This window comes from Pholcus phalangioides, unplaced genomic scaffold (assembly GCF_987345545.1).
Source record: "Pholcus phalangioides strain wild (caught in Gottingen) unplaced genomic scaffold, Ppha-v1.0 ptg000017l_1, whole genome shotgun sequence".
Lineage (NCBI taxonomy): Eukaryota > Metazoa > Arthropoda > Arachnida > Araneae > Pholcidae > Pholcus > Pholcus phalangioides.
Window position 1 is genome coordinate 33,499,219 of NW_028301610.1, and position 13,842 is coordinate 33,513,060.

At 37.9% G+C, this 13,842-nt stretch overlaps 1 protein-coding gene across 3 annotated transcripts in view; it reads left to right on the forward strand.

The window, feature by feature from the left end:
* LOC149072936 (nuclear pore complex protein Nup133-like) overlaps positions 1 to 13,842 on the forward strand; it is a 335,975-nt gene that overhangs the window by 210,438 nt on the left and 111,695 nt on the right. For all 3 annotated transcript variants that reach the window (XM_089246206.1, XM_089246208.1, XM_089246207.1), the window contains exon 23: positions 2,545 to 2,691. In XM_089246206.1, the coding sequence (XP_089102332.1) occupies positions 2,545 to 2,691 (147 nt within the window). The remainder of the gene's footprint in view (positions 1 to 2,544; positions 2,692 to 13,842) is intronic.

Below are 13,842 nucleotides of genomic sequence, written 5' to 3' on the forward strand. Positions count from 1 at the left end.
TAAATTTATGTGATGTCAGGCAGGAGCGGTTATAAAACCTAGAAACATTCGCAGAGATCTTGTTTCTCAATGTGTTTGCTGCTCACAATAACCATATATTTATGTAATCTCACTTTCTTGGTCAAGTTGTTTTACCAAAACAGCAATTCCGCAGTAACTGCTCTACGGAAATATCAGACTTGGAAGAGGATTCGAAAAGGTCCAATGTGAATGTTATAAACCTTTAGAGTATGATAACAAAATTTGAAACCACAGGATCGTTGACTGTTTGCCCTGGAAGAGGAAGAAAACCTATTTCTCTAGATGCAGTACAGGAGGTTTTGCTTCAATGTGGAAGAAAACAGAGCTTTAAATTCTAGTGTCAGGTGTGTAGCACAGGCGTTGGATAAACTACGTTCAACTGTCCATAAGATCATGCAGAATATCCTCTGATATTATCCGTACAATTTTTCACTTGTGCAGCGGTTGCTTCCACATGATTATGACGCTCGACTTCAGTTCTCACTACAATTTCTAGCTCATGTTGGGGTCGATTCAGAATGGCTTTGGAATGTCCTCTGGACAGACAAAATACATTTTCACTTGGATGCTGTAGTCAATACTCACAACTGCGGAATTTGGGAACCAAAAAATCTGCACGCTGTCTTAATGGCTTCGTTGCATTCACCAAAAGTGACGATATGGTGGGGATTTACTGCATCATTTATTCGCTGTCCCTGCTTCTATGAGGATACGAGGAGGTATGTTCTACAAGTCCATTGACATGTTCGATCACCTGGAAGTGATATGCATTGCTGTTACAGAACGAAATTGTTCTGGCTCTGCAATCACATCACTGCTTTGTAGACACAATTTTATGCAAGACAGATCCTTGTCTATACATTGCAGTGTGTGTTAAGAATGTTCTTGAAACACATTTTACAGAAGAACGTGTCATCAACCAGCACTTCCCTAATCTATGGCCTCCCTGATTCCCGGACCTTAATCCATGCAATTTTTGGCTTTGGGGGCATTTGAAATGTCTGCAAAGTCGTGACAATCCAAGAACTTTACCTGACCTTAAAGGTAGCATTTTACGCCAAGTGCTGAACATTTCCCCACACGTACTTCGGTCAGTTGTAGAGCATGCCATCTTGCCATTTCACATGGTATCTGAAAATAATGGTCATCAAGTGGAACGTTTTGTTGAAGTAAAAATTGTATAAGTGTTTAACAATTGTTAAAATTGTAAGCATTTGCTTAAATGTGTCATTTCTTAATAAAACGCTCTCTGGTGGCAACATGAGCAACTAATTTTTCCCCCTGAAACTAATTCCCATTACTTTATGAAGTTCTCCACAAAATTTCACAATTTTCTGAGGACTGGTTTGGCCTGTACGCTACTTTAAAATAGGGTTTTTTAATTGTGGACGCCCTGTATTTAATGGTTAAAATTCTCAAATTTTCTTTCCAAAAAACAGTTGATCTTTATTCTTATGTGAACGACATGACAAACATTAGTTAAGAGGTAATGTAAAAATGGGATGTATCATCTTCACATAAGAGTTTGAAGAGTGGTATGCATATTCTATATGTTCTTAGTAGTGGCACAGCTTAAAAAGGTTAAGCCACTCTCCTGGTAGACATGAAAATTACTGAAATAAATAAAACTTGATTCATGATTCAGAAAAATTCCAAATTTGGAAGGTCACCAAGGTCCCTAGGAGTTGAGATTACAGAGTTCTTACTGTATATGTATTACATTTTTTTTTTTTTTACCCTCTGCCTTAATGTAATGCATGAAAACAAAAATAAAAAAATGTCATAATCACAGTCATGTCTGAAATTAGATATTTTATCAATGGACCAAGAAGTTCAATGTAAAGTAGATGTACCAGTAGAGTAAATAATTAAAAGTTTAATCTGTTCCTGAAAGTCACTCGTATCATCAAAAATTTGTAATCATGAAGTAAACTTATCCATTAAATATTGTATATTATCAGTATAATTCATTCTACATCGCCCCAGTATTAATACTAGTATAAAAATGAATTATTTTGGTTCAGTACAGTGTATATAGTGATACTTAATATAATAATACTCTTTGAGCCAAGAAAAAACAGTTATAAGAAGTTTCATTATAGTGAAATTCACTGTATATAGAATAAAAGTTATTTTGCGTAAGACAAATATAGTACACAATTCAATACAACAATTAATGCTGGCTTCAACTTGTTTAAAGGGATTGTTCCAGAGTTTTCATGTGCCAAACAAGTTAATTTTTCATACATTTCAAGCTCGTAAATTAGAGCATTGTTAGTGAATATTTTTTGCATGTAACTTGGATTACTCCCCAAGTCAAGGCATTTGTAACTTGAATGCTGTAATCAAGACTGTGATTTAGTTAAGTGCTTTCAGCAGCAGCCATTTTTTTCATTACTTTCTCTTGAAAAATGACTGTTTACCCGACTTGAATTAGGTTATGAAATTATTCTCTCGAAAATTGATGGTTATTCTTTCTATTGTTTTACTGGTGCTCAATTTTTTTTCTCCTATTCATTTTAGGAAGTCATTCATTATGTTTTGCAATATCGAAAGGATAAAATAGAATATTATGGTCTTGTGTCATTTGATGAAGATAACATGATTCATTATCAGCCATGGACATGTAAAGACTCTCCTCATGGTTTACGTGATGCGTTGTTGAGAGTGGTAAGGTTATCTATAAGTTCTACACATTTATTTAAATTTATTTTATTAAATCTTGAATTGTGTGAAATGATTTGGTGCTACCAGAATTTTTTATATGATAATACATACAGATTTTAATGTTTGTAATATCTGTCATATGGTCCAGGTGAAAGAAGTTGCTTGAGATAGCTATTTGACATCCAGTTAGTCCACTAATGGGAATATTGAAATCTGTTTTATAATGTGGGTCCCAGTCTAATGAGCTTATAACAGCATTAAACTACAGTGGTGAGAGAGAGAAACATAAGAGAATATTAGATTATTTGCTTTTATAGTGCAATACAACCTGCCAAAGACACTGTGGGACTGAAACCTGTCTTGATGGGAATAGGAAAAAACACCCATCAGTTCTCCTAAAGCCATTCTGCTTTTCCAGGGCTTAGTTTGTCCTGGACTGAAGTATGCCATAACGTTTTGGAGACTAAGGGACATAGAATTGGTTGAGGGGGTGAAGAGAAGAGCTACGCTTGCTCTCCTTGGCACACAAAACTTGAGCTATGAAGAGAGACTTGGATATGTTTACATTGGAAAAACACAAGTGTGAGGGGGAAGAAATATGATCAAAGTGTTTAAAATTTTTAATGGGACAGATAGGATGTACCATCAGTCAATACACTATCAATCAAGTTTTTCAACGAGGGGACACCGGTATCAATTAATAGGGAAAAAATCCAGAGTGTGGTGTCAAAGGGAATTTTTTTTTAACAGGGTTGTGAATAAATGGAATAGCTTTTTCTCCGGGAGTCACAAATTCTTTCACAATTGACAAGTTTAAAAAATAATATGATAAACATATTGTGATAAATGGAGAAGCTATCCATACTTAGAAATGAGACCACCATAGTTTTTTTTAGTTATATTTTATCATTATTGCTTTTATTGGGTTGCTGTATTTTTTATATAGTTTTGATATATTTGACATCCATATATTTTTTGGGCACCTTTTTTTCAGCCACCTCATTGGTCATTTTACCTGTTAGAGTATTTGAATATTTTATGTTTGTTATAATTAGTGAAATTACATAAAATTTCACAAATGAAATATCAAAATTTTGCATTTGTGTGATAAAACTTCTCAAATCAAAAACTTGGCATTTGCTCACTAAAAACAACAAATTTTTGTTTAAGTATAATTATGGCTGCTATTTAATTCTATCCTGTTTTTTAATTCGTAGCTGCCCTTGAAGAGTTTTAAATACCAACATTTTTTTACATTAAGTCAACTACCACATAACCATGCAACTGCTAAACATTCCTCTGGGGAATTTCTAACAATATAGCATGTGCAGGAAACACAGGGTATGTGTATATGCATGGCCCTAATATATTTATGTTGCAGAAGGTATGTATGCTTCAGACTGCCAAAATGTATAAGGTGATTACTTAATTCTCCTTGCCACATTTTACTGGTGAACCGTTGATCCTAGACAATGGTTAATTGGCAGTTGGCAATCAACAGTATTGATTGGCAGTGTATTGTCTCTTGATCCATCCTATCTGTTCCATTGGAAATTTTAAACACTTCAATCATATTTCTTCCCCCCCCCCCCAACACTTGCGTTCTTCCAATGTAAACATGAGAGCACACGTAGCTCTTCTCTTCACCCCCTCAACCAAGCCTATGTCCCTCAGTCTCCAAAACCTTATGGCATACTTCAGTCCAGGACGAACTAAGCCCTGGAAAAGCAGAAGAATGGCTTTGGGAAAACTGATTGGGTTTTTTTTCCTATTCCTTTCAAGACAGGTTTCAGTCGCATACAGTGTCTTTGGCAGGTTGTACTGCACTATAAAAGCAAATAATCTAATGTCTTATGTTGTTTCACTACTGTAGCTTAATGCTGTTAGAAGCTCATTAGACTGGGATCCACACTATATAACAGATTTCAATACTCCCATCAGTACTTCCAATTATGGGTTGTGAACTCTGCATCAATTGCGCCGTACTGCATAAAAATCCTGTGCCATCTTGCTCCAATAGTGTATTTTCGTATTCTAACTTGCCACATACCTAATTTTGCGTCAGTATGCATGGAATTTTGGAAAATGGTGGCAAAAAATTTTATTCCAGCATGCTGCAAAACAATTCTTTTTGAGAGAGCATGTTTTATTCCTCCATACTTTGGCACCACTTTCCCTCTCCCATCTTCCATAGTTACGCTATCTCTTGACCCTGAAAAGTAGAGATCTGTTTGAAAATAGTTTGACTACTGCAAAGTACAGTAATGTATTGAAAAAAAACTCAAGGGGCTAACCATGTGTGCTTTTCACGCTTTGCATGCACAACAAAGATATTGTTTCCATTCGAAAACGAAAATTTTCAATCCAAAAATATTCTGTTTTTATTTATCCTTCACAACTTTACCTCAACACAAGATATTATTTTTTTGAAGTGCCACAAACGTGTTAAACTGATAATCCATCTGGTCTCCTCTTGAAAAAGCTACCAGAAGTCCAAAAAAATCTATGAAATTGGAATGTTGCGGATTTATTATTTTTCTGGAATTGATTTTCAGATTTTCCTATCAAGTTCCCCTGCTTGACTTTGTTCCCGTATATAAATCAGGTTTAGATAACCACGGCCCCCTTATTTAAATTATTGGCCTTTCATTAGGCTTTCCATCATGAAACACTGACAATATCTGTGATCGTGCAGCTGAAGATGGTGTACAATAGTCTTTCAACTTAAATCGCAAATGCTAATTAGTTTTTGTTTTAAAAAAGGAAAGAAAAAAGTTGCCACAGTAAGCAGCATCAAGATTGCGTCAAATCTTGATGTTTCACGGAAAAAAATTTCTTTCCACGAGCAAAAGAGCTAGTCCGCCAAATTAGCCAAATTAAAAATGCTTATTTGGCAACTTTGAATAGCAAGTGTTGAATTGCCAATGTCACCAAATAACGTGCTAAATCGCCAATGCTGCCAACGTACGAGTGATAAATCGCCAGATATCATTTATTTTTCCGAAATTTTCTCCCATTTTGTAACAATTTTTTCTTAGTATAATGAGAAGCCAGCTGGAATCATTCCCATAAAATTGAAGGGAAAAAAATCAATTGTTTATATTCATCCATCACTTTCTCTCGCTTCCGAATTGGAACTTAAGTGTTAGCACCTACTGAGCACATAAACAATGCCTAATTTACGAAAGAACATTCAAGGTTTTATGGTTTCAAAAGCATACTCATTCACTTATTATCAACAGGGGTGGCTCAAGGGCTATCCTCCACACGAGGCAGGCACTACTCTATGAGTGGCAACAAATATCTGAGGTGAATAAAGAAAATGATTGTCAAAAAGTATAAAAAAGTTGTCTTTAAAGTTCTAACTATTTACAGTGTAATGATTCTGTCATATAATTATAACAAAATAAAATGTAGGATATATCAATATATTGAGAGTGGGTAAAAATCTGCAGCATTTCCAGGACTTTTTAAGGCTCGGCTTGACACCTGCGCACTTCCTAGTGGCAGGGCCGGATTAACTTATATGAAGGTCCTAAGCACACAAGTGATTTCGGTGCCCCCTTTTACTTTCAACCTTAACACATGACCCGGGACCTCAAGACAATTCAATCTGTTTACAATTTTCACAAATAAGGCCCTCCTCGCACAGGGAAACTAAAAGCGAGCTTGAGTTGCTTCAACTTGAGAGTGGAGTTGACTAGAACGAGTCGAGTTGCCTGTTCTCCCTCACATGGCGCTACTAAAAAAATATTCAAAGTCCGGGAAACTGAGTAAAAACAGCACAGTCTATAGTTTTCCTTCTTATCTTCCAGTACTATCATGCTAACCGGGTTAGGAAAAATTGAAACAAAGAAATAAGAAAAATTATTTCTTATTATACGTGAAATTGCTACAGAATTTCAGCTCACGGGTAAATACAAAATTTCATTATTTAAATTGATATCATTTTGAAATGACCATGAAACGGTAAAAATTAGATAATTTTTTAATATAATTTCATGTTTCATTTGGAAAAAAAATTCGCAATAAAATGTCTGTTTTTCCTCTATAAAATGTCTGTTTTTCATCTATAAAATGTCTGTTTTTCATCTATAAAATGTCTGTTTTTCCCCTATAAATGTGCCTTTCAGTACCTACACTGAAGAGCCAAAAAAAACTGGTTCACTGCCTAATATTGTGTAGGGCCCCCGCGAGCCCGCAGAAGTGCCGCAACACGACGTGGCATGGGCTCGACTGATGTCTGAAGTAGTGCTGGAGGTAATTGACACCATGAATCCTGTAGGGCTGTCCATAAATCCGTAGGAGTAAGAGGGGGTGGAGATCTCTTCTGAACAGCACATTGCAAGGCATCCCAGATATGTTCAATAATGTTCATGTCTGGGAGTTTTGGTGGCCAGCGGAAGTGTCTAAAGTCAGAAGAGTGTTCCCGGAGCCACTTTGTAGCAATTCTGGATGTGTGGGGTGTTGCATTGTCCTGCTGAAATTGTCCAAGTCCGTCGGAATGCACAATGGACATGAATGGGTGCAGGTGATCAGACAGGATGCTTACGTACCTGTCACCTGTCAGAGTCATATCTAGACGTATCAGGGGTCCGATATCACGCCAACTGCACACGCCCCATACCATCACAGAGCCTTCACCAGTTTGAACAGTCCCCTGTTGACATGTAGGGTCCATGGATTCATGAGGTTGTCTCCGTACACGTCCATCAGCTCGAAGCAATTGGAACCGAGACTCGTCAGACCAGGAAACGTGTTTCCAGTCCTCAACAGTCCAATGTCTGTGTTGTCGGGGCGAGGCGTAAAGCTTTGTGGCGTGCATTCATCAAGGGTACACGAGTGGGCCTTCGGCTCCGAAAGCCCATATCGATGATGTTTCGTTGAATGCTTCACATGCTGACACTTGTTGATGGCCCAGCATTGAAATCTGCAGCAATTTGCGGAAGGGTTGCACGTCTGTCACGTTTAATTATTCTCGTCAGTCGTCGTTGGTCACGTTCTTGCATGATCTTTTTCCGGCCGCAGCGATGCCGTAGATTTAATTTTTTACCGAATTCCCGATATTCACGGTACACTCGTGAACTGGTCGTACGTGAAAATCCAAATTTCATCGCTACCTCGGAGATGCTATGTCCCATCTCGCATGCGCAGACTATAACACCACATTCAAACTCACTTAAATCTCGATAACCTGCCATTGTAGCAGCAGTGACTGATCTAACAACTATGCCCGACACTTGTTGTGTTATATAGGCGTTGCCGACCGCAGCGCCGTACTCTGATTGGTTCCATATCTCTTTATTTGCATACGCATGCCTGTACCAGTTTTTTTGGCTCTTCAGTTTATATATGTTGGATTTAATATATTTTTATTGTTTATTAGTTAAAGTATCCCCGACTACCTTTCTTGTCACTTTTCTTTAAAATGGTTCTGGAGTGAACTTTAATACATTTTTTGATAGAAAGTGTGTCGAAATGGTAAAAACAGTGACAAATTTTGGTCTATCTATTATATTTTCTATGAAAAAGTGGTTTTTATGTCAAATTTTAGGCAAAATTCATGTAATATTCGAAACACGATTGCAAAAAATGGTATTAATGAAATGCTTTGTGATTTTCACAATGCATTTAGCTAGTAATACTGCAGGTTATACACCAAAATTTAAAGGATTGCATGATATGTTCATAAGTTACACCAAAATATGTTTAAGTATGTGTGAATTTTTTGAAATGTCATCCTACATTTTGTCTATAAAACACTGTAATTCAAAAAATATATGTGATAGACCTTAAGGGCCTTACACACGTTTAATTATGCCTGCACAGTTATACCTGTACAGGCATAACTGAACAGTTCGATGCATCCACACCATTCAGTTATACCTGTGCAGACAAAGCTTCTGGAACCGGTTCTAGGCAATCTGTGGGGATATTTTCATTCTTCGATCTCTGTCTTCGCGGTCTTTTGATCAGTTTGGATTTTTTCATAGTCTATAAAGTTCGGAATTTTCTAGTATGATTTCCACAGATGATGCTTTGGGTGTAGTTGGATTGGTTATGGCACTGAAAGTTATTAACTCAAAAAAAAAGAAAAAAACTGGTAAAGTGGTGCAAAGATTGGTGAAAAAAAGGCAACAATATTCGCACATAAAATTATTATAGGAATTGAGATTTGCACCTAAAGATTGGCATAATTTTCTCAGAATGGATCAAGATACCCACTCAAAGCTACTGACTACGGTGACTCCATTAATAGTGTAATGAATATGTCATTATTTGAGGCATTCCCCCCCCCCCTGCTCCCACCCCCCAAAGGTGAGGCTGAAATCAGGATTCTGGTTTCAGAGCCCGAGACGATTCCCATCATTCTTTTTCCCACGTTAAAAAATTCACTACAGTGGCGGCCTGGCAAAGAAATTGCCTCTATGCCCTGCAGCAGGATGTGGGTGGGGAGGGGCACGGCACAAGAGCCGCGATGCACACTTTGAGGAATACTGCTGTAATCAGGGGTGGGAAGTCTGCGCCAATTGCGCCGCACTGCGCCAAAACTAATATCTTGCGCCATCCTGCTCCAATAGCGTATTTTCGCATTTTTCTGCTCCAAATAGCGAATTTTGCTTCAGTATGCCCGGAATTTCGGAGAGGGCGCCAAAAAATTTTTGTTCCTGCTAGCCACGAAACGTTTCTTTACGAGAAGAGCGTATTTTATTCCACTATACTTAAACTATCAGCCCCTGATCAGGCTTTCCATCGCGAAACCCCGATATTGTCCGTGATCGTGGAACTGAAGATGGTTTGCAATGCCTTTCATCTTTAAAGTGCAAATTCGAGTGTTTTCGTTTAAAAAAAAAGTCGTCACTGGAAGCAGCAGAAATTACTGTAGTTGATTGTGATTGTGTTAAATCCCAATGTTTCGTGAAAAAAATTTTCATTCCGGTAGTAAAAAACGCATGTCTGCCGAATTACGAATGTTAGTTTAGAAACTTTGCCGAATAACGAGCGTTAAATCGCCAATGTTGCCCAATAACGAGCATTAAATCGTCAATCTCGCCAAATAGCGAGCGTCAGATCGCCAATCTCGCCAAATAGCGATCGTCAGATCGCCAATCTCGCCAAATAGCGATCGTCAGATCGCCAATCTCGCCATATAATCACTGCTGAATCGCCAAACATCGAGTTGATTCTTCCGAAATTCTCTCCCATTTTGCAACAATTTCTTTCCAAGTTTCTTTCCATTAAAAACTTATTTTAGCTCATTTGAAGTGCTGCTGTTCAAGGCAGCAGATAGTGCCCTCAGTAAGCAAAAATCATCTTAAATAAATGGGTGCAAAAAATTTTATGACAGCCGTTCTTTCAAACAAGGTGTCAAAAGCCTAAAACACCAAAAACAAAAATCAAGCTGACGAAAAGATGTTTGATAACAAAAGACAGTGCAGTTTTATTTTGAAAAGGGTTGAGGGTTAACGAAAATATTCTTGCCAATTTCACTGCTCCAATTTATAAATATCTGCTCCGAATCCCATATTTTGCTGCTCCAAAATTGCTCCAAATCCTGAATTTGCTGCTCCAAAACTGCTCCAAATCCTGAATTTTGCTGCTCCAAAGCTGCTCCGAAATGGACTTGGTCACTTCCCACCCCTGTGTAATGGAAGATGTTGAATCTACATCATATGAAGTACAAAAATTTATTTTTTTCCTTCAAAATTTTGATGCTACTAAAACCTCTCATATTGACCGATTGTCATGACTTAAGTAAAAGGCACTACTGCCTACTCATGCTTATCAAGAATGCTATCCATATCTACAGTGATTACGACAATATAGGCAATAAAAGAGAAATTTTGGTATTACAGTCGACGCCGATGTAACGACCCCTTCGTCCCGTCGAGAATGGACGTTATGTTTGGAGCAAGGTCGTAGTGAGAGGTAGAGACTTGAGGGTGTGGTCGGGCTTCATTGGGAGGGTTGTCGTTATGTAAGTAAAACATATCATCATAGTTCTAGGAAAACATTTGGGACTTATCCTACCAGTCGCTGTAATAGAATGATGACGATGACAATGTTGCCGCTGTGGTGGTCGAGTGGTTATAGTGACGGACTCGCGATGCGAGGATCCGGGTTCGAACCCCACAGTGGTGGTCGGCTGAAGTTGGTTTTCTGTGGTTCCCAACTTCAAGGCGCAAATGCGAGCCGATCTCCCCGTTAAAAAAAGTCTCGCCACAGAGAGCAACAGTCTTACAACGATAAATCATTCAATCATAACACTTCACTCATAGTTTGAAAATCTGGTGACAGATGGCAGCACTACACATAACAAGCATTACAGAGAAACAACAAAAAAATTTCACGTCAGGTTTCACTACACGTACATGCACATTCCCGCATGTACTGATTCTTTGGGGGGTTCCGCGTGGGGGGGGTGTGGGCGGGGTGCATGTGTGGTGTAGTAGTAGTAGGTAGGGCCTCCAAAAAATAGCTCGGGGATCCATGATGTCAGCCACCTCGTTGGGCAATTTGCCTGTTGTGGCGTTGTATTTGTATTGTATTAGATTGCTATAACATGAGGTTGTTGTAATAAGCGTCGACTGTATCTACGAAAACAAGCATAGTTTCTCCTCTAAATATACAGATAAGGGATACATGTTCCTTCAGCATTGTATGATAGCATTTTCTTCCTGCGATAGCGTTGATTTAAAAAAAATAATTTTTTTGACTTTGAAAGAAAACAATGCATTTTTCGCGCGACCTCTTGAGATTAATTCAAGTCAATTCGAAATTGACTTATGGTATGTATATTAATAGTATTACCCAATATATATATATATATATATGTGATATAATTATATTATCAATCGTATCTCTCTCAGAATTTTTCCATTGTTTTCTTACATTTAAAACTGGCGTAATTTCCTTTGAATTTTTTCTTTCAATGTTTGAGCTGAAAGTTGAAATTCGTTGCAATCTGACGAGATGTGTTCAAAAAACAAATTCAATGAGATTCATTAAGAATTACATGTATAAAAGAAAATAATAAATTGCAGTGATTTTTGTCCTGTTGATGCTTTGCTGGTTTTCGGTCAAGAAAGGAGTGGGAATCCTGCGTTTGAAATTGCAAACAATTGCAAACATTAACTGACTCGTATAAACACCTGCTTGATTTCTAAGAATCTTGATTTCTAAAGGAACTACATGTGAAAGAATACTAAAATAATCTGACGTTATATACGGGGCCCCTAAAATCTCCAAGAACCCTGGTCAACCTCCTCTTCTCTAAATAATCAATAAACAATTAATAGTCATAGTACATTATTTGAATACAGAGTTTGTGTGTTTCGGTGCATAATTTCGGGCAAATTTATTGAAAAGAGTGATTTCAGAAACAAAATTGCAAATTTTAACAATGGTCGAAATATTTCTAAAATTTTATTTCGATTTTTTTATTCAAAATGAAATTGTGAGAAAATATCGTGAAAATTATGCCATTAGAAAATTTTCTTCTAATTAAATGCAATCCCTCTCCAAAACAAGTTATTCAGTTATTATTCTATTACATTATCAGTGAAAAAAGAAGAGGGAAGAAAGTGTAGGGCGAATATAAGAAAGCGGGAAAAAATAACTGCGCAGTTATACCTGATGGCCCATACACGCGGTCAGTTATACCTGTGCAAGCATAACTGTACAGTTATTGTAACAATAGTTGGGAACCTTTGGGGAATTTGCCAAACCTGCCTCTATCTCTTATTTTTGAAACATGTTTATATAGTTGTAATTGTATAATCTTTAATAGAATTTGTTATGTTATCTTACCTTTTTATAACCGTGCACGGTTGATTCAATTAGTCTGTGATATTTTCATTGTTCATAGTCCGGTAAAATGTGCAATCTTGATCACATCGCCATTTTAATTTATTGTTGTTGCCATTCTTATTTTTGTAAAAGTTCCTATAAAAAATCTATTGTCATTTATTCATGTAAATTAGACATTGTATTTTCCTATTGACTGTGCTCTGATGTGTATTTTTCTGAGATGGGCGGTCCCAGGAGTTGGATCGTTCCGTATTTCCTTTTTATAGGTATAAATTCCCGGAGCCACTTCGCATTAACTCTCTTTTGTTCTCGCCTTTCAACTCAAAATACATCACTTTAGGTGAACGTGGTCGCCTTTGGGTGAGTCATCTGAAGAATGAAATAGTTCGTCTCTCTGATGCTATTACATCGCCGGCTGGTTCCGGAATCCATCATGCCACATCTCTAGTCAATCGTTGTCATCCCTGTCATCGTTCATCCGTCCGTCGTATTCCGCATCGATCATTGCTTCCGATTGTCATTTCGGCCGCCGAGATTGCAGCTCTTACCGCCACGTGAGGCTTCATCTCGGATCGTGATTTTCCGTCAAGGACGATGAATGGTTCCGCATCGATCGTTGCTTCCGATAGTCATTTCGGCCGTTCAGTTTGCAGCTCCTGCCGCCACGTGAGGCTTCGTCTCGGATCGTGACCTTCCGTTCAAGGTCGATGACGTCACGGCTCTTGTGACCCGACAATGATCGCCAGACTCCTGCAGTCGGACTAGATTGATGAGACAACAAACTTGCATTGGTGTACGGTATGAAAATTGAGAAATAATTCTGTTATTCGTAACCTATTTAATTGTTAAAGAATTAATAAATTTACTTTTGTTAAAAACTAGAAATTTCTTTGAAATCATTTGTCTCTCTCCTTTGTGTATCGATTGCACCGATTTCGCCAGACCAGAATCCTGGGTAGTCATGCTGGGTTGTCGCATTATACCGAATCGAAAAACCATTCCCTTCAGGTCGCCTGTGCAGGTCAACTGATGGCCCCTACACACGCTCAGTTATGCCTGCACAGTTGGCCTGTACAGGCATAACTGCACAGGTATAACTGAGCGTATGTAGGGACCTTTAGATTTTGGTTCATAACCTCAACAATATATAGCAAAATATCACATTGAAATTTCGTAAGGATGCAATGCACCAATTTCTAATTTTTGTGACGCTTCATCTTCTTTTGAAATCCCCCCGGAGGGAGTGCCTGGTCGGGCCCATGTGTTTACCACAGACCCGTCATCTGGCGGATCAGGGAGCTGTTGCCTCCTGGCTTTCAAAAATACACTAGATATAGTATATAT